At 42.4% G+C, this 22015-nt stretch overlaps 1 protein-coding gene across 2 annotated transcripts; it reads left to right on the top strand.

Moving 5' to 3' along the window:
- Positions 1-18: 18 nt before the first annotated feature.
- rp1l1a (rp1 like 1a) lies at positions 19-19719 on the top strand. Of its 2 annotated transcripts, XM_084921055.1 has the most exons (8): positions 19-159; positions 5929-6181; positions 7408-7806; positions 7901-8144; positions 8253-13003; positions 13487-14455; positions 14551-15567; positions 16761-19719. In XM_084921055.1, the coding sequence occupies exons 2-8, from the start codon at positions 5948-5950 to the stop codon at positions 17190-17192; spliced, it is 8046 nt and encodes a 2681-aa protein (XP_084777181.1). In that variant the 5' UTR covers positions 19-159; positions 5929-5947; the 3' UTR covers positions 17193-19719. The 2 variants fall into 2 exon arrangements, with proteins under 2 accessions (XP_084777181.1, XP_084777182.1); XM_084921056.1 differs by lacking the exon at positions 19-159 and having other exon boundaries at positions 6089-7046; positions 16761-19718.
- Positions 19720-22015: the final 2296 nt, after the last annotated feature.

Consider the following 22015-nt stretch of genomic DNA (forward strand, 5'->3'; position numbering starts at 1 on the left):
CTGTGCTCACTTCTCAAATCTCAGATAGCGAGCTCGCGGCGCTGTCTGCCGCTGACCACACCTGACTTTATTATCACTCTGTTATCAAACTGCTTCTTTATCGGGATCTACACTCGGACACTGACCTTCACTGGTTCCTTCCAGCATGTTTCCTCACAGGTAAGAAGAACCTCTCTTTCTCACCTGTTGCTTTACAAACACCTGCTTCTCTGAACTTAGACAAAGCTGAACATCTGTGGTAAGGTTCTGTGTTTGGGTGTTTTCAATTTAATTTAATTTATTTTAGTGAGAATGCAAACCCCAATGAGCAAGTGCTCATATATCCAGAAGGCTTGTGTTTGTGTATGTGGTCCAGTTGTGGGAATAAGGTCATCACACACCTGCTTATAGGATAAGAGACAAAAGGGATTGAGCAAAGGAGTGAGCGCACTTCCAAAAGTAGGCCACCGCATGCGGAATAATCTCTGCTCTGTTTTCATTTTCATTTTTTCTGCTGACTGAAGTGATCACACAAGAGCAAGAGCAGAACTTCTCTCCGTTTTCAGTCAGTTTTAAGGTGAACATGTTCGAATTCAGTGATTCACTGTGTACATATCACAAAGGAAAGTACTCCTGCAGGACTGAAGCCTATACCCATGTGTAACATCATCAGGCAAAGCGCACAGGTGATGAACTGCTTGATTTATCCTCTAGGAATACACATTAGTACCAAAACTTTCTTAGAGAGCAGCATCCTGACGCCTCACTGTGATGCCTCAGGTTCCTGTCAGCACTGGAACTACTCATCCTTGACTTCCTGTCTACCCAGAATCCCCCTGAGGGCCGCCTACCTCTCCTCTGTCTCTCATTAAGGCTGTGAAGCAGATACAGATTGATGAAATGAGGAGTTACATAAGTTTTACTTATGCAATAAGACACTTCTATAAAACCAAGACATATTTCAAGGACATTTTGAGCCTGTAGATGGAAATAATAAACGTCCCTGGTGTTTTTAAAAGTGTAAAAAGACGTGTTTGATTCTTTTTTTCTTCTTCTGCTCTTACTTATTATTTTATTATTATTTTTAACTCCACAACACAGCATGCCCCTGAACAGCGGTACCAAACACTGCTCTGATTAAACATCTGTAACAAACCAACCTGTTGAGTAATAATTTAATTTGTCAACTTAAAAAATGAAATAAAATAGAAAAAAATAAAATAAAAGCTTTTTCTGCTTGTAATGTATTTACAAGATCTGCAGCTAAGCCTCAGCAAAAAACAGCAATACTGGTGAATTTTTCAAAACTATGGAGGCCCAGAACAGCCAAAATATATAAATGATGATTAATTTTAAACAGTTATTTACCGTTAATGGCACCTAACATAAAATATATATTTTTAAAAATGTATACAGAAATTTAAATTGATGTTTTCAGATGTATTTTTTTTTATTATTTCCTTAATTTATTTAGTTTTCCATTTAATTTATTTTTACATGTATTTATTCCCTTTGTATTTCCCGTTTGTTTGTTTGTTTGTTTGTTTGTTTGGGGGGGGGGGGGTTGTCTCTTGCTTCATTTCTTTTCTGCTTGTGTATAAAGGTGATGTGGCTGCCATTCAAAGGGTATCGTGGGGTTTACATGGCACCTGTTGGCTCATGTATACACATCTTACGCTCCACACTGTCAGCTGGGGAAGCGTGTTTTGAAAAGAATAAGAGATTGAGGTTGTTGTTGATGACGTTAGCTTGACCACATGCATATTTTCTTAAAATTATTATTATAAACAAATCAGGTCAGCAGCTAAATAGGACATATCCAGAACAAGGAAATCGCAGACTTACAACAGCAACACTAACAGAAAAACAATCATCGGAACAGGAGTTTAGTAGGGACAGTGTGCAAAGGAGACCATTCTCATTCCCAATGTGCAACATACCGCCGATTTGTCACGTCCCAAGGCGTCCCATAGGAACACGAAAGGTAACTTTCCTGTGATACGCGCCGGATTGTGGATGCAATCCAATAGACTCCCGGCAGTAACGCACATTCCAGCTGTTACACTTTGGGATGAGAACATGTTGGTGCAAAGACCCACTGTGTGAGGACGCTTAACCATGTTGCCTCACTGATCAACTAAAGGATGGGATAAAATAAATGCTAATAGTATTTATAACAATACTTTAAGTAATAACTATAATCCTTGTCCTGCTATATGCTGGAATCATAAGTATACATATAGTGTTTAACACCCAAATACCCACCTATGACAAGAAGAAAACAATATGTGTGTACATTTATACATACACCAATGCTATAAGGTTCTATGGGGGTGATTAAGCTTGGTGATCTAATAGTAAATACATTAGAGGATTACCTAGGCAACCATAACCTGGAACATCAAGTCTCTTTGGTGAAAGTCTTTTCCACCAGTGCGATATTTGAATTTGCTCCAATCATATTCCTATGCTAACGGCAGCTAAAATGACCATGTGTAATGTGACCAGCGTCACTTATGAATCCGCAAATAATTAACACTCTGTCTCGAACACGCTTTATATGCATGTTTGTGTGAGCCTCTTTTCGCTCACTGTTTTGTTCACCCTCATCGTTCGTGTCAGTACCATCTCCCGACCACAGTGGGCAGTTCTTTTCCAGATAATAAAAAACTTAAAAGAAAATTAAAATATGAAAAAGCTGGCAACAGTCTGTTGAAATTATCGGAGCCAATATAGCAGCTAAAGAGCTTGTTAAGTTTGGACGTGTTCTTTAGGTACAGATATAGACCGTTAATCCCACTAAAAGAAAAGATAATGGAATAAGAACTGTGGATATAAATAATATGCCATCCCCTTACCCACACTGGGAAAGCAATACACAACATTCATATTTATCATTTAGAATACCTACTAGACAAATACTTTTTTCTTTCTTTCTGCAAGCTGCTGTGCAACCCACCTTGACCTTCAGCTCCTCCTTTCATGCTGTGTCCAGCCTAATCAGTGCCACAACTGTTGTCTCTGGTGCTGGTTTTGTGCTGGGTCTTGCTGCTGCTCTTTCCCCTTCTGGCTTTGTGAAATGGTGCTTTGCCAGACTGAGACAATCAGCTGGTCGTGATTGGCTCATTACAGATTTACTGCTACTCTGTCTGTAGTATTAGAGGGTTTTTTTTTCCAGGGCAGCAGTTGGTGGTTTCAGGGGTTTCTAGACAGGAGGAACCCTGCTGTTAGACAGGCTGTGTGTAATTACAATCCTCCAACTAGATCCTTGTGTGTGAGGAAGACACAGATAGAGGGCGTTATATGTGCTAAAACCTGTGGCCTCTGCACCAACTCTGCAATCAGAATGTGATAACCGACTGCCTTTATCTGACTTTATCTAAGTCAGACTTGAGACTTTTTTTTAAGACTTTATCTACCTAACTTTGTCCTTCGGCGTCCTGTAACTTTCATGTTGACATGATTCAAATTATAATTTCACTAACAATCTAAACATCTTTGATGTATTTGCCACTTGCCTATTAATATTTCTATTCAATCTCAATAATTTAACCTCACAACTACAAAATAGCATATGCGTCTTCGGCTGCTCAGGTGCGGCATGCATAAGAGCATCACTTGCCTTATTAACGTCTTGGGCTCACCATAGCAACCCCTCCTTCTCCCACACACACACAGAGGTTCTTAAGCAGGCTTTTCATTCTATCCTTAGCCTCACCCCTCCTGTCTTCTCCTATCTCCTCCGTTCTCCTCTCTCCACCCCCACTCCCTCCCTCCCTCCTCTTGTCCATCTGCCATTTTACCCTGAGAGCTGGAGAGTGGAATCAGGGACTCTGCTGTATATGTACACGTATGACTCGGGGATCGTCACCATACACACTTGCACAAATACTGCAAACCAGTCTCCTGGTCTGACTAGATATCCACAAATTTCTCTTCAGTTTTTCCATACCTCTTTGGACCATGCTTCCTGAATATGTGAGTAGTGCAACTAATACATATGGCATGGAAAAAGTGGTTGTTAATTAGTGGCAGCAGTCATTCTCCTGTTCTTTTACGACAACGGTAAGCATCTTCAAATCATTTGAAAAAGATTCTAAACAAGCAAAAACATAAAATCTGTTGTAATAATGCTTTCATGGGAAAATAATAGAGCTTCATGTTGAAAAGGGTTAAACCTACAATGCTGTTATCTGTTAATGGTTTGCTTCAGTGTAATGTGTTAAAGGCTAATATATGTGAGTCAGAGTTTTGTATTGGAAAGAAAAATCTGTGTGTTAGATATGAAATGATCAGTCCATCGAGCAGTCCGTCCACAGCTTTTCATTTAACAGATGAGTCATTTATTCTGCTTAAATGTGAGAACTTTAAGCTTTGTTTGTCATATATAAACTGGGACTGTTGGTGTGCTTCTAAAAAATAGTTTTTAAGAAGTATTTGTAATTCATTATGTCTAAAAATAGCACTGAAGAAACTAGATGAGATTAACAGAAAGTGAAAATATTCCTTTATTCCACTTCTAAAATCTGATATATTGATTCCATTAAATCTTGAATGGCAGTGAGAAAGAAGCAGAGGGTGATAATGAAACACTAACTGAATGTGTTTAAGTGTCTGAAAGCTCTAAGCTAACATTTGCTTGGATTAACTTGCCTCTTTGCTGGAAAAACTTGCTTAGTGCACATGGACGTCAGCATAGCTGTAAGCCTAAGACCTTCCTTTAGTCCCACAGCATAATCACTTTCCCACAGCTTCAGTGGTTGCTTTTAATGTTGCACATCAAAAGCAACTTTGTTGTCCATTTCAGAAAAAAGCCAGAATAAGTTATATGAGATTGACTGAGTCAGTTTCAAGTGTAAAATAAACGTTACAGTCAGTTTTATTTGTGTTGTTCTACACTGAAAACCTGTTTAACATGTGCCTAAATGTTGGGTTAACTGTGCCTTTCATAGAATTTTAAATGATATGTTTGATGTAATGTTATTAGGAAAGACTGAGCTAAAGAGGCATTAAGAAGCAGTGTCAACACTGATTTGGCCTCGTGAGACTTAAAAGCCTGCTAAGCCTATCAGAAGACATAACAGGAAACAATCAAGAGGCACATTGTGACCACATGTACCGAGTAGAAAAAGTGATATTTGTCTTGATGCTGAAGAATTTAAGGGTCACCACAGCAGATCTCTCAACATACACGTGATATTAGCTTGTGGTTTTTATAACAATTATATACACTCTGGTGTGTGTCGATACAGACCTGAAACCCATCAAAACTCAAAACTAACAAGTAGTTATTTGTTGTGTTCATCTATGGTCATCCATGTGTTGTAACACTAATACTCAGCATATGTTATGTAAGCTGATTGATGCTGCCTTTCCAGGAGCAGGGCAGAAACTTTTTACGTCTGTTCCAAACAGGATTTCTATACGTGTCCTAGGCCACACTAATAAAAATAGCTCCCTGTGCAAAGCTCCGCCTTTAACATCCATGTAAATATAGCATTTGTCTACAGTTTATCTTGTTAATTCACATTAAAGTATGTGGCTTGTTTTTGTTGAACTTTTGTAGGATTTGCAGTTCTTATTCAAAAAACAAATTGAAACTGATCAATGATCATCAATGATCAAGGGGGGGGGGGGACTGCACAGAATATTTTGAGGGAATCCAGGTAAATGTCTTTTTCTAGAAAATCATTACAGAAACAACACATTCACCTCAGCAGGTGGAAAAGTGACAGCTTATTATTGGAATTTAGTTGTAAACGATACAGAAGGTTTTTCCCACCAATGTCAGCTAGTCCTTTCAGCGGATGTCCTGTCCTAAATCCTCCATTAATCATCCTGATTAAGACTTGTTCTTCTTGTGAGTGTGATTAGCATGCACGGGACCAGAAAAATAAACAGAAACCTGCAGAAAAAATAAACATGTTCTTATCTTTGTGTGTTTCCCAGGTGTATGTGAGACCACAGCATGCATTCAGTCCAGACAGGGCTGTGGAACCCCCGGCCCCCATTTAAACATGTCTTCCCCATCCCTGCCCCGCCCCCTTCCAACTTGCGCCCCGCTCACGTGAGCTCAACCACCCCAGCCAAACGGATCACATTCTACAAAAGTGGTGACAGCCAGTTTGGGGGCGTCAGGATGGCCATCCACAAGCGCAGCTTCAAATGCTTTGACGCCCTGCTGGACGACCTTTCTCAAAAGGTTAGATGAACTATAGTAGAGACTTCTTTTGAAGCTGAATGCTTAGATGCATGCATATAGGTCAGGGGTGTCAAACATTAGGCCTGGGGACCAGAACTGAAGAGTAAAAGACTCCAATATGACCCTTGGACAGCTTTGCACAATGTGAAGTAGGATATAAATGTATAAATTTTAGACTTTTAACTGTATTTAAGCATTTCCTACTGATAAAGACCTCTCTCATGGCCATCCATATGACACAAAAGTAATATCACAGTGTAAAAAACAAAACAAAAACACAAGAACAGACATTTTCTGTCAATTAACAAAAATGTTATGCTTTATAATTACAGGACAGTCTGAGCAATGAACTACCACAACATTTTCTTTCATTTTATACATTTATCAAATAGTTTCACTCATCTGGCCCACTAAGACATAAGGTGCGGCATGCTGTATGTGTCACGGTCCTGGGTCTCCTGACCCAGCGTTTTTAGTTCTTTGTGATTTTTGTATTATTGTACTTGTGTGTGATCCTTCCTGTTTTACTTTGAAGGTCCGTGTCTTATGGGAATGTGTCCTGCTTTGCTTGTCTCATCGGTCCTGATTTCTCCCAGCTGTGCCCTCCTTCTGTGTCTCATTCCCCTCGTTATTTCCCAGTGTAGTTAAACCCTGTGTTTCTCGGAGTCAGTGTCGCGTCGTCCCTCATGCTGTGTGGATCTCCCTGTGTCTCTCTGTGAGTTTAGTTTGTGAGTTTCCAGTTTAGTTTGCTTTGTATGACTTTCTCCTGCCAGCAAATAAAGCTGTGATTTTGAGTTCATCCCCTGAGTCTGTGAGTCCTGCATTTTGGGTCCAACTCCTGCCTGCCGCACAGCGTTTCATGACAGTATGTGGCTTTGACTTTACTGATGCAGGTCTTTTCACCTCTTAACATCCACGCTAATCAAAGGTTATGGTTGGGTTTTGCTTTAGCCACATGATAAATAAGCAATTTTTCAGGAACTGTTTATTTCAAATTAAATCCCAAGTATTTTGTCATTACATGTTCGAAACAATTGAAAATCCTACAAAATGGGGTGGATATTTAACGAACCCTAGATGGGTCATCTAGGGTGGATGTTAAGTGGCTAAAACGGCGCTTGTCCTGATCAGCAGTGCTTTATACAATGTAGGGAGAGCAATACATGGATACGAGATAGAGACAGATTAACAGTCACATTTGATATTTATGTACAATTTGTCCACAGGTGCCGCTGCCATTTGGTGTGCGGACTGTGACCACCCCTCGTGGCACTCACACCATCAAACACCTGGAGCAGCTCCAGGATGGTGGCTGCTACCTCTGCTCTGACCGACGCCAGGCGAAGCCAGTAAACATGGAGCTGGTCAACAAACACTCAGGCATCTGGTACCATCACAACCGGAGGCCCCAGAGGCCTGAAACGTCATCCGCAACACCACCTGGCCATTTGCATATGCCTTACAGACAGCGACGGATCTTGCTGGTGAAGAACAGCGAACCGGGGATGAGGAGGAGCGTGGTCCTGAGCAGAAGGACAGCCAGGAGCCTGAGAGCTTTTTTAGATGAGGTGTCCGAAGTGATGCAGTTTCATGTCCGCAAGATCTACACTGTAGAGGGACGCAGGGTAAAAAGTTATATCTATTTGAATTTGCATAGTAAAACTTTGCAAAGGTTGCTCATTTTAGTGAAAACTGTTGACTCTGGTGAATTGTTTCCAGATTGACAGCGTTCAAAGCCTGATGACTTGTCCAGGTGTTCTGGTGTGTGTTGGCCGGGAAGCCTTCAGCCCCTTGCTGATAAACTTTATTAGGAAAAGTTCAGAAGAGAAACTCCCTGGTCTGGGTCCCCGGACTCCTGGAAATGGGGCACGATCCCCTGCTACTCAAGGAATAAGGTCCCCACCTCATGGAGCTCAATCCAGAGCCAGCGAGTACAGCGAAGGACATGAAAGCAAGAAAAATGGTGAGTTTTTTAGACAACTGGGCAAGTTAACAACAGACAAGTTTTAAAAGGTACAAGAAAAGAGGCAATACATTTTGTTAAATATTGCACTTTTCTCTTTTCCTTCAGTTAACTTTGGTCTGGAAACCAAAAAGAGCATCATTCACCCTCGTTCTGATTCCTCAAACCGCTCGGCACGTTTCTCTTTATCCTCTGAAAAGTCATATGGCAATGGTGTCACCGCATGCCCCCAGGGAAAGCCAGCCATTATGAATGATGACATTGAAAAGCGTGTTCTGGTAAATAAAGATGGCAGCCTCTCGGTGGAGATGAGGGTGCGTTTTCACCTCCAGAATGACGAGACCCTCCAGTGGTCCACTCAAATTAAAAAATCTCCATCTCTGAGCAATGAATGTTGCCCTCTAAGTCAGGCTCAGCCTCATTATCTCCAGCAGGGCCAGTCAGAAAGTTGTTCTGACCCTGATTCAACATCCTTTGATCAGTACGGTGTGGACTATTCCAGCCAGCCGCTGCAGTGCAAGTTGGAAGGGAACCGCTGCCCGTGTTGCCATCAGAGGCATGAACAGCATTACGACTTATGGGAAAACCCTGCACACTGCCATAAATCAGCTCCTGTTCCACCCACACATGCACCCAGCCACACCCACAGTATGATGAGACATACGCACTCTTCTAGCTCTTCCTCATCGTGCAATTCAAGAAGGGTGGTGCGCTGCAGAGCACGGCTCTCCAGCTGCGGGGGTGGCTCAGGTTCAGAGCAGAGCAAAGTGGTCCAGGAGGAAATGTGTGTAACCGAGCAGGTTGAGCACAGATTAGAGGTAGAGCAGGATGGGGACACCCACATTGAGGTACACAAGGTGAGCCGGTGTTGCAGTCGAAGTGAAGTGGTTGTCGCGGACAGTAACCTTCAACCACTCAGCAGAAAGTCAGCTGAAGACGAAGAAGATCGCCCGCCATCAGCAGTCAGCAGCTCCTCACATATCCTTCAGTCGTTGAAAGAGGATGAAGATGATGAGGACGATGATCTGCCACCAAGCATCTCACGGTGTTGCCATAGCAATGAACCGTCCCCAACCCCTGAAACTCAACTGCACAAAAAGCCAACAAATGACGTCTCAGCCAATTCTTTCCACTCTACCAAACACAAGGAGCAGGAAGAGCTAGGAAGCAGGGCAGTGTCGGCAGCCTCTTCCTGTCTCTGTGGAGGAGCTGCCGCTTGCTCAGCTGGCCCAGATGAGGTAGATCAAGTCCCTTGCAACACATCTAAAATAAGCGTAACCAGGATGTCAGAATCAGAGGAAGGAGGGGCCTGTGATGATGATGAAGGGATAAAGAGGGCTGTAAGTGACTTGTCAGGTCACACAGGACTCTCAGCAAGCTCTCAAAAGTCAGCGACATCCAGCGTGTGCCCGAATTGCGGGGGCTGCAAACGCAAGGTCGATTCTGTTTCCGGTGGCAGGGAATCACAGAGAACCAATCGTTCCAACCAAGCCTCTCCCCTCCCCAGCAGTGATGATGCTGCCTCAGATGTTTCTACCCAATCCAACAAAACCAACCTCACCAATAATGGACGCCTCTCTGCCACACCAAATATCTTGGAGGGCAAAGTATCCAGTGCCATGTCTAGAACATCCAGTCCTCAGGCAACACAAAAAGAGAAAGAAAGGGCTCCCAGTGCTACTTCAGCTACAAGCTACAGGTCCAATAGATCACACAACTCTGGCTGTAAGGGCAGCACTGATATTCATGCAAAAAAAGAGGACGAGAGAAGCTTCAGCGTAGTGTCAAATCAGTCTGCAAAGTCCAGCAAGTCTGAACACACAAGTGAAGCTCCTGACATCAGTTCAAGGGAGACAGCAGTGGGCGAGAACACTGTAGAAAGAGCAGTCAGCTCCTTGTCAGCCAAATCTTGTGTTTCAGCTCAGACTGATGCATCAGTCAAGTCTCGTAACTCCACCTGTCAGTCAGGAGCTAAAGGCACATCCCAAAGTGACAATCCAGCTGTAGAAGAGCATGACACAAACAACAGAGCTCCCAGTAGCCTCTCTGTGAAGTCGAATGTTTCTGCAAAGGCTGAAAAGGCTGAAAGACCTGATAGTGCTAGATCAAAAAACTCAAATATTTCTGTAAAGTCCAGCATATCTCAGAGGTCGACTTGCAGTAACTGTGCAAAAGCGACAGGAGTTGAAGCTACCATAAAGGTAACTGGGAAAGGAACAGAAACAGAGGTAGAGGAAAGACCAACAAGTGCAATGTCATCAAAGTCCAACCTGTCTGCAAAGTCTATTAAATCCCATAAGTCCACTAAAGCCTCAGAGCCTGGGGGAGAGGGAGAAGAAAGGGCACCAAGTCAAATGTCTGGCACGTCAGTTAAATCGGACAAGTCTGCTAAGTCTACAAAGTCGTTCAGGTCTAAATGTGATGGCAATGAAATGGTGACATGTTCAAGCTCAAAGACAGCAGATGAAGCTGAAGAAAAAAAGAACAATCTTAAACTGGTAAATAACGAGAGGGCACCCAGTGCAGAGTCCTCCAAATCTCATGAATCTGACAGTAATCAAAACACAGAATCAGACTCTGAAATAGTACACAAAACAGAAAAAGCTGAGAAGCGAACTGCTAGTATTTTATCCCATAAATCAGCTTCCTCTGCAAAGTCTCACAGTACAAAGATAGAGGGAGATGACCCGGTGGACAGAGCCCCTAGTGCCAAGTCCTCCAAGTCCCAGAAGTCAAATCACACAACTGCATCTCCAGTTCCAAGTGAAGCTAAAGAAAATCAGGAGAGAGTGGAAAGTGTCATGTCTGCCAAGTCAAAATCTTCAGTAAGGTCCAACATTTCTCATAAATCAAATTCAAGTGCAAATGTTGTCACCATTAAAACGCCTACAGTTGATGACGAGGAAAATGTGACGAATGAGAGAGCACCAAGTGCTGCATCAGGAAGATCAAATGTTTCATCTACAGTATCTCAAAAGTCAAATTGTAATGGAAAAACTGATATTTCTATTATTGAAACAGCGGATGGAAACAAAAAGATAATAAATGAGAGTGCACCAAAAATTAAATCTAATGTCCAAACCCTCTCACCTAAGCGAACACGTTCGCCGCGGATGCGTTCTCCCGACGCTTCAGCCGCATCCACCAAAAGTTGTAAGTCTCCTGTGCAGCAGTTGTTGAATGGCTCTGATGCTGAAGACACAAGAGGGCCCAGTGTCTTGTCAGTTCACTCCGTGAGCTCTGCTAAATCTGGCAAATCCAGATGCTGCTGTGGAGCCGCTTCAGAATTTGATGAGGCAAAGACAGAAAAGGAGAACAAGGATAAAGAGGTGAAGCTCGAGGTGAAAAGTGAGAATGTTTCTGAGCGAGCAGGCAGCGCCGTGTCATCAGGAGGCACAGACCATCCTTTGAGTCAGAACTCAACAGAATCGGTCTCTCTTGGGTTACCTGAAGAAACATCTGCCTCAGACAGTGGGAAGTCTAGCGTCTGTGTTCACAGAAGTGCTGAGAGCAATGACGAGGGCCAGGCAAAGACCTCAACTCCCGGTCTCCCAAAAAGCCCAGAGGTTTCCACCATGAAGGAGGATGTGGAGATAACGGGGTCCACCATTTCTCAAAAATCCAACAGTACTGGCAGGAAGAGTGGTTCAGCAGTGGATATCCCAACTATTGAAACTCCATCAGGTGAAGAAAATGGATTGCAAAAGACAGAAAAAGCAGCAAGTACAATTTCAGTCAGAAGCAGCAGGTCTAACAAGTCTTCTTGCAACTGTGAGTCTAAAGAAAAACATGCTAATGCTAGCTCGACCAAAGTTGGAAATGGCAGTGAAGCAGAAAATATGAAGTCTGCTCCAGTGACAAATGGTAGCAACAGCAGGAACTCATCTGCAATGTCATTAGCAGGTGCGAAAGTCCAGATAAAATCCTCTGCAAACACAACAGCAAAAACAGTTCCTGGAAACTCAGAAAATAATGGCACGGAAAATCAAAAAAACCCTAGAGCAGCTAGTGAGGCCAAACAGGAAGAAGACACTGCATACAGTAAAGTAATCTCCTCCCAAAGTCCCTGTTGCCTCAGGGCTGAGTCGGCAGATTTAGCTTCAGATCAGAGTAAAGAAAAAGATCAGGTCGAATGTAAGTCCAGATTTAGCACAGGGAGCGATTGTGGTAGTGTCAAAATGGCCAGCTCTCTGAAGAAAGGAACCCCTATCAAGTCCTCAAGCCCCTGTCCCTTACACAGCAAAGTAGAGACATGCAGTGAAAGCACTTTGTCTCAATCTCTGTCTGCTGCTGACTTGCTAAAGGAAACAATGGCTGCAGCACGCCCAAGCAGCCGACAATCTAAAGCCAGTAAGTCCAGTGACAAGTCCAAGAGCAAGAAAAGTGGAATGTGTCAAAGAAGCAGCAATCAGATGGATAAAAGAGAGGAACTGACACCTGCCTGTTTGCCCAACACGTCCCCCAGTGAGGTTGTTAGTGACTGGCTGAGAAGTATTCCTGCTAACAGCAGCATGCTGGCACTTGACGATGAGTTTAATGAGGAAGAGCTGACGCCAAAGGAAATGAAAGAGATGCCTGGAGGAGAGTTAGCACAGGAGAGTCCTGAAGGTGAGAAGTTAGAATTGGAGGAAAAAGGTGACCCTGAAGAGGATGAAGAGAAAGAAGATGAAGCTAAATGTGAGATAGCACAGGAGGAGAAGGGCTCAGATCCAACTTCAGGAGATGCAGAGGGGACTTCTGGTCGCCCTAGTGCTCTACTATTACAAAGTGAGGCTCTGCCTAGAAGCTGGCAGTCTTCTGCAGCTGTGATGAAAGTTCTTCTAAGTTCTTCTCTGGGTCGATGTAGGAGTATGCCCGAGGTAAGCCAGTTACTTTTTTGTGACAGAAAATTATTCTGCTATACAGAGCTATAGATAAAAAGTTGCATCACCAGAGGCATCTGGAATAAAACTGCCAAGTTTGTGGCAATCACTTGTGAGCAAGTGAGCAACCAAAAGTACTTGACTTGCTAGGAAATGTACCATGTTCATGATCCATTTGACCCTACATAATTAACATGCAAATTTTCAAATTTAGAAGTTATACGTTTTGGGTTAGATATGCCAAATATGTGAAAATGACATGAAAAGAGGTGGATGTTAACATAAACTACCTTCAATCCTAAACAGGCAACCTGTGTCCCTGCAGATCTTAGATCTTAAATCTAGAAATCCTAAAACTCTGCTCAGTTAATTTCAGGATTTTGAAATTCCTTTTTAACCAGTTGTAATTATTTGAATTTGACTATAATTCCTGCATTGAACATATTCTACATTCTCTGAATGTTTTCTTTTTGATCTTAGGTGTCTCCGGTTTATGGACGCCGACTAAGCACATCAGCCAGGGGTCTTTTGGACTGTTTGGCCCAGCTCCAGCTCATTGAGCCTTCATTGGGCCCTGGCTGTGATGTACAGAAGGGTCGCAGCCAGCAGTATGAGGACATAATGGCTATCCTTCATTCCCTCTGGCTCACTGAGCCTGGGAACATCCAAGCCAAGGAGACAAAGGAGAACAAGAACAGTAGCCCAGAGCAGGTGACACCACCAAGGTCCTCATCTGGGGTGGATATGAGCAGTGGCTCTGCAGGTTCAGGGAAGGAAAATGGCAATCAAGGAGGAGATGAGACACCTCCAAAAGAGAGAGAATCTCTACAAGCACACGAGGTAGCAGAGAACATTGTAGAAGAGGCGGAAGAGGGAAATGCAATGGCAGGAGATACAGAAATTGAGACAGAACACAAGGAAACATTCACAGACCAAGCTAAGGCAGACACAGCAGAGGAACCAGTGCAAAGTGAAGAAGCTCCTCAAAAAAGCGAAAGCTCCAAACCCTCAGAGTCATCAGACAAGACCTCTGCCAAAGACAGTTCCAAATCTCCCACCGATAATGAGCACGAGACATTGGAAGACTCTAGTACAGGCACACCCCCAACTGTTCTTCGAGCATCTTTGGCCAAAAGACCATCCCAAGACCCTGACCCAGTGTGGGTACTTCACCTTCTGAAGAAGCTTGAAAAACAGTTTATGGTCCACTACATTAATGCAATGGCAGAGTTCAAAGTTCGATGGGATCTGGATGACAGTCACATCCTGGACACCATGATCTGCGAGCTGAGGGATGAGGTGAGCCGACGCATCCAGGGCAGTATTGAACGTGAAATGAGGAAGCTTCAGGGTCGAGCGGGGAGAGGTGGTAGGTCACCTCGGCCGCCACAAGGAACACATCTCTCCAGAGAGTCCACTACAACAGAGAAGAGACGTCAGATGTTGAAGGTAAATCTACCACAAACTGTCTTCATAGCAGAGGATACTGCTTGAATGACATAAATTGTTGGATTTAATTTTTGTTTGTTTGTTTGTCTTTTTAGATTATGAAGAAACAGTCGGTGAAGACCGGCGATTCCCTCAGCGACGGAGAGATGACGGGGGAGTTCAGCGACCAGCGAAGTGACGACGAATACTGTCCATGCGAAGCTTGTGTTCGCAAGAAAATGGCTGCACGGCCTTTCAAAATCAACCCGCTAGCAGCTGAAGCACCGGTGATGAAGGACTTTGACCTACTTAAGATACTTCAGCTGAAGAAAAGCCCAGCCCCTGCAACCGTGCCGCAGCCTGCGGCAGTGGAAGACGAAAGCCAGGCGGCTGTAGACGACGATGGGAGGAATTTAGACGTAGTCCAGGAGGAAGAGGAAGACGAGGAAACCAAAGAGGACATCAGAGCTGTTGTTGTTTTAGAGGAGACGATTGCAGAGGAAGATGAAGAGGCTGAAAAAGAAAACGATGACGGTAAAGTAAGGGAAGAAGAGGAGACAGAAGATGAACAGGAGGAAAATGAGGAAAGTGGTGCAAGCAAAGAGGAGGAGGAGGAAGAAGAAGGAACAAGTGGTGAAGAAGTGAGAGAAGATGAGACATCAGAAACTGGAGAGGAGGATGAAGAACGTCAGTGTAAGTGTACCAGAAACGAGGAGGAGAGTGACCAAGAGGAGGAGGGAGAGGAGCAAACAGGAGAGGATGAAGAAGAGATGGGAGAAGATGAAACAGAGGAAAATGAGGGAGACACAGGAACTGGCGAAGAAGAGGAGACAAGCGACCAAGACACAGTAAAAGAGGCGTCAGTGGGCAAAGGAGAAACCCCAGAAAATGAAGAGAGTGATGAGAGAGTAGACGATAAAGAAAAACCCACCGAGGGTGAAAGTGTGGAAGAGGGGGAGGATAGTGCCGCAGAAACGACAGAAAATGAAAAGTCGACGTTGTCAAAGGAGGTTGTAGAGAGGGACAGTGCGTCAGCAGAGGGTGAAGATGACGAGGAAGACGGCACAGGAGAGGGTGAATCGAGTGAGGAACAGGAAGGGGAGGCATCTGAAGAGGAAAGAACCTCGCCACAGGTAAATGTGAACCATGTTTTTACTGAAGTTTATTCTGTAATTATTATGTATAACACAAAGGATAGCATTGTTTTCTTTTTTTTCTTTTAAAGGACAGTCACTTTCATGTTAGTAAAACAGCACTGCACTCATGGAAGTTTAACCGCATTGATTAAAGATGTCAGATAGGCCAACAAACATGATCAGACTGACTCTCCAGCTTAATTTTGACTCCCCTTTAGTGCCGTGCAGTACCGCAAATTATTGTATCAATCCAATACAAGTGAATACAGGGTCAGTGTTCCCAGTACTGATAATTTTAACCTTTTAAAGAAAACACACCTCTCATGTATTTTGAAACTAGGTTTTTTTTAGAGACTTGGAATGTAAATGTGCCTGTTTCAGGGCTACATACTGAACTTGGAAGTATCGATCATATTGTGCTAGTGTCAATCTAATGCCAATACCAGCATTGGCATCGAAGCTTAGATATCAGTAATTAGATGGATCCGCCCACCTCTGCTTGCCTTACATGATGTAGTGAGGCAAACACTCAGGTTTTAGTATTTATTCATATATATATATATGACATATATCACAGCACACTTTTTAATTGCATCTATCCAATGTACATTTTCACAAGTTAGGAGTATATTTATGCTATAGGTGATGCTAATAAAATTATTACACCCCCACATTAAATGTTCTTTAAAATTTAAACCCAATTAATAACAGTTTCTGTCTTGCACTCTATTTTAAAACACCACTGAGTCCCTGAACAACAAACTGCGCTGTTCCTTAAAGAGGAATCTGACCTACTGCATCCTCACCACTAATTCTAAGCCTGTGGGAAAAGATAATCTCGCCATCCAATTAGAGAGCCTGAACAAATCTGTTTTGTTTGGCACCAACATGAAGCTTCCGCTGATGGACGTATGCTGCTTTTGCCAGTTACAGAAAAAGCTTCAACATGTTAAAAATACTTTTAAACTGTGTATTTTTGCCTCCATCGGAAGCTGAAACCGGTTAAGGATCAGTTTGGTGATATTATTTACTGGCACCTCCCTGCACTGATTAACTCATTTTAATCTCACACATTAATTTGGTGGTACTATGTAAGCATCTTGTAGATGTAATTACAGCACTCTAATGCCCAATTCATCTAATTAAAACTGCTCAGAAATCATTTATTGTTATCTCATTTAACCCTACAGGGGCAAGACGCGATTCCAGCTGCCTGCATGACCGAGGGAGAGGAGGCAGACGCGGAAGACTCGGACATAGAAAGCAAACGTTCAAGCGACACCACTGCTGACAAATCGGGATCGTCGGAGAAGGAAGAGAGTGGAGAAGACAAAGATGAGGAGGAAGATGCTGTTAAAGAGTTCAAGCCAGAGGAAGAGGAAGAGGATAAGGCAAATGGAAGCAAAAGAGAGGATGGTGCTCTTCTGCATCAGTTCACCAGAACCTCAGTGGAGTCCCAGCCTGGCTCATTGGAGGACATCGACGCTGAGTCCCCACAAAATCCTGTGGACTCCACTGAAGTGTCCAAAACGGCTGACAGCATATCCACAGGTGGTAGCAATGGCCAGAGAAGGAGCCGGTCACCAGCCAAGGTCAAGCAACTCAAACCGAAAGAGGGTTAAGACAAACTGGACAGTTTTTGGATGCACCTCAGGACACTTTCAAAGACTATTCGCCAGGTGAATCCCCAACTTAGTGACATAGTTTTAAAAACATAATTTGCTCTTTCTGGGACTACACTGGATCAACATAGGCATTTTTATAGGTTTAAAGACTCACTTAAAAACTTGAAGCACTTTATTAATCCAGATCTTGTTTAGGAGGAACAAAACTGATTTATGTTACAAAAGCAAAATGAAACTTGAAACCAGTCTATCGTACATTTATTGTGTTTATAATGGATCTGTGCATATTTTTGAAGTTAACTGTATGTAAGAAGGCATATGAGAATATATTTTTGAAAAACTAACACTTGGTATCTATGGGTGAATTATCAGAACTCAGTTTTGTGCTCAGTGGACAGATTTATTGCTGTATTGAATGGAATAGCTTTTTATATTTACTACACGTTAGCTCAGCCATGGCAGTTGTATTTACTTGGGTTATCGGTTCAGTTCTGCGACTATTTCTTGGAGCTGTATCATTGGGTCAGTGCTGGATTCTCAGGGTTTTGGTCACCCAGCTTGCTTTGATTTTTTTTACCCCGAAAAACATACTAGAAGTAACCCTTGAAGGTCTTTTATGAACTGTGGGTTTTTTGTCATATTTCACCCTGCTTATAAAACAAAGTGAGGTGTGCATCAGAAGTTAGTGAGGGTGGTCTCTGCCGCTGCAGCTACGGAAAAACCCCAAACTATTCTACTCTACTGCTCTTCAAACCATGTCTTCATTATATATATATTTAGTTGTCAAAACTTGTCATTAAGTGTACAAAGGAAGTCATAAAATGTCATCGTCATGGAGATTTAAAAAAAGGTAATTTCCTAGCTTACCTATTATCTAACTACTTGTTTAAATCTTTAACCTGTTAAATCAATTGTTTAAACCTATACAAGTCTGTAATGTGATTACATTAGAATCTTTTTTTTGAAAAATAGGCTTGTTTGCTTTCTTGCTGAGCTAGTGTGAAGACTTATCAGCACTATCAAGCGTACACACTTAAAAGCTAGAATTAGCTTAGCATAGCTAATTACTGACCTTTAGAGTGTCTAATAAACTAATGTCATTTTTATTGTCCTCTAAACAAAGCTAGCTCACAGTTTCCTTTTTCTTCCAGTGTTAAGTTAAACAAAGCTCATTAACTCCCAACTTTGTATTCATTTAGCATTTAGCTTGCATATATAAATGTTTTCTTAGTCAATTCTTAGCAAGAAAGTAAACAGCTGTATTTTTCAAAATGTCAAAGTATTCTATTTTCAGGTACCTTCAAATAATACATACTGTACTTTAATAACAATGTATTATCTTTGAATTCTTGACAGTAAGAATGTGTTTTAACTGTGCTGTACCTCACTGTATTTATGTAATCCTATTACTGTGATCATACCGTAAATGCTTTTTGTCCCAGGAGAAACAGTGTGCAGCGTGTAGCTGCAGGAAATTTTAGGAGACGACAGCCTGACTTTAAGGTTGATGTAAACCTTTCTCTGCTGCTTTGGTAAAGGAGTCTCCTTAGGTGTGTGTTACATGCTGTAGATACTGGCGGAGTTTGCACACCAGCCATGTGGAACAACAGCGTGAAGCGTGTTACTGATGCCTTATTGTATCCATGGTTACATAGAGGATGATCGACACAAACAGAGGAGGAGATCACACTTAAGTTAGTGGCTCTCCATTAGACTCACAAAGCCTGTTAAACAAGCTGGAATGAGTCAAAGCTGCTGTTAAAGGCTTCAGGCTTACTCTTCAACTGTATATTAGAGCAGGGACACTGCACACGGTCAGTATGTGCTCAGGACAGTGAGAATGAGGCGCTTATCTCTTACTGCTTAGTTTGACAAAAGCCTCCTATTTTGTGGTACCAAGAAGGTGTGTGTGCCTATGCTGTTACTGGTCTGTCTGTCTGTCCACTAATCTTAAGCATCACAAAGTGAACATCATGTACTTAGAGCAAATGATTATATGAATGTAATGATACTGACAGAAATAAAATAAATGCACTGAATGGTAATTCTCAAAATGTTCTATAATAATCTGGACACATTTCTGTAACTCGGCAGTGTTTGATGGAGCTGAAACTCCAAGTCAGTTATGCAAGCATGTATCGTGGAAGTACGTCTATTAGTCAGATGAAATGAAACTAGAGCTCTTTGGTCATAGAAACATTGATTATGTTTAAAGAAAGATTGGAGAGTGGTCTTTTCTTTAGTCTTTAGTTTCTCCTACACCATGCAGCGCATCGGCCAGCTATTGATGTCCAAGTCGGCTTCATCCAAGTTAACGCTGGCACGCTCCAGATCATCTATTATGGTCCGGCACCAGGTGGTCTTAGGACCTCCTCTTTTGCGTTTCCCTCTATGTGGAAACCATGTCATGGCGACTTTGGCTGGCCGGTGAAGGAGTAGGCAAAGGAATTTTGCTGCAAACCGAAATCAACGTTGAGCAACAATATCGGCTAGGGGAAGCATGCCTGCTCTTTGTAGCACCTCTTTGTTCATTATCCGGTCCCAGAATTCGCCGGAGGCCACGTTGTTGGAGCACGTTCAGCTGACGGATTGTTGCATTTGTTGATTGCCATGTCTCGCTAACGTAGAGGGGTGATTGGGATAACAATGGAGTTGAACAGATGAATCTTGATCGGCGTGTTCAGTAAAGTTGAGTTCCAGATGTGCTGTAACTCCAGACACCATGCCAATCCTGGAGCAGACATCTCGATCAGAGACACCGTCGTTTGAGATAATGCTGCCTAGGTAGCAGAAATTCTCAACTTCGTCAACTTGTTGCTGTCTGATCATGACTGGTACTCAAATGTAAGCATAACCCACACGAAGTACCTGTCTTCTTGGCGCTTATTCATAATCCGGTCTTCGCTGCCTCTCGTAAGTTCTTGTTGAGTGGAGCCTAGGAGTGCGATGTCCACATTGACAAGTTTCCGCTCTTCTCTCTAGAAAATACCAGCGTTCATTTGATCAACCAATCACCACGTGTCCAGCAGGCACTTAGTAGTTTCGTGCTGTATAACCCAATAACACCGCAATCCCCACAGTGAAACACGGTGGTGAGAGTATTATGATGTTGGGATCCTTCAGTGTGTCTGGAACTGGGAATCTTGTCAAGGTGGAAGGAATCATGAAGGAGAAAGGATATGTGAAGATTTTTAAAGAAAACCTCAAGCAGTCAGCAGCAAAACTATGTTTGGGTCATCACTTTATTTTCCAACATGACCATAACCCAAAACATATGTTGCTTCTGGTGAAGAACAGCGTATCTAACATGCCTGTTTTGGTGTGTTAACCTCGTTCCAGGATCACATTGCAACTAAGCAATCGTGTTGTCATAGCTTTGCAATGTGGATAAAAAAAGAAGAAAAATACCCTTCTTTATATAAAACTTTCTTGTCAGACAAATGGTAAGAATTTGAAGTGTTTTCTTTATTAATTTTATTGATATAATGAATATATTATCAAGTTTGGTTTCCTCTTAGCCAAATTTAGGTTACTAAAGTTGGTTTGCTAATGATACTTTTTAATAGCATTAGTTAACTTCTTGACTAAAGATAATTGAATGCTCAGTAGGGCTGCCACAAACGATTATTTTGATAGTCGACTAGTCACCGATTATTTTTGCGATTAGTCGACTAATCAGATCATCATCCATTGTACGTAAAACGTACAGCTTATTGCACCAGCAGCATCTGCTCTTATATAACTATCATTAGCTTACAGCTGTAAGTGTTTAAGGTTTGTGCTAACTAAAAATAAAGGCAAGATGATAGTTTATTAAATTTTAATGAAATCTGCAGATTGTTTCGGTGAAGTTTAATAAACTCCTTGCTATCTAAAATATAACGGGACACCGGAGTAAATTCTCCAGCATCTCACACTTCTGATAATCAGCTGTCTGCTTGACGTTTATTCATCTGTGTAAAAACTATAACTTTAATCTCAGCCAAACCAATTTACTCAGGAACAAATAAAATACTAAAAAAAAGCCAAACAATAACATTTTGAAGTTATCTAAGTGACTCATATATGTTTAACCTGAGTAGCGAAAGATGGCGGTGGGTTTGAAAACGATTTGCCGGGAGTCCGGTGTTCTCACGGCTCTAGTGAGCCTTGCCTCCGGCTAGCTATCGAGCTAGAGGGTAACAGACGTCTCCGAAAACGTCGGAGCGCTTTTGAAAATATGTGGTGTCTTGATAAACTGAGCAGATATTTGAGGTTTACACAGCTACATTCTCGCCTGAAAATATATTAAACGTTTATTTTGTGACCCAGAAAGAATAATAAGAGCAATATTAAAACTAACCAGTTGCCGCCATTGTTGGAAACTGAGCTGGGCTGCGCTATGAATTCTGGGACAGAGCTACTTCTTCTTCGGGGTTTAACGGCAGCTGGCATCCTTGTACATGCAGTGCTGCCATCTTCTGTTTCAGTCCGTTATTACACTCTTAAATCCTACTACTTATTCCTGCGTCTTTTGGGATCTTACAAAGCTTCAAACGACGTGTCGACGTAATCGTGACTAGTCGACTAATCGTGGCAGCCTTAATGCTCAGACATATTGGTTAGTTGCGATGTTGATCTGGGACTATCGTTATTATGATGTTGGGACGACGCCAACACGGAGATATCAGATCTTGCGGTGTGTGTGAAAAACTGCCCCAGAAGACCTAAGTGAATGTGACTGACTGGCCAGCACAAGGGCCTGATATGTTTAATAATTCTGTCCTCATCTGTAAATGATTGTTAAATGCAGTGAAATGTCTAAAAATGTCAGTTCCTCT

The sequence above is a fragment of the Perissodus microlepis genome, chromosome 23 (assembly GCF_051167445.1).
Source record: "Perissodus microlepis isolate ML-2025 ecotype Zambia chromosome 23, ASM5116744v1, whole genome shotgun sequence".
NCBI lineage: Eukaryota > Metazoa > Chordata > Actinopteri > Cichliformes > Cichlidae > Perissodus > Perissodus microlepis.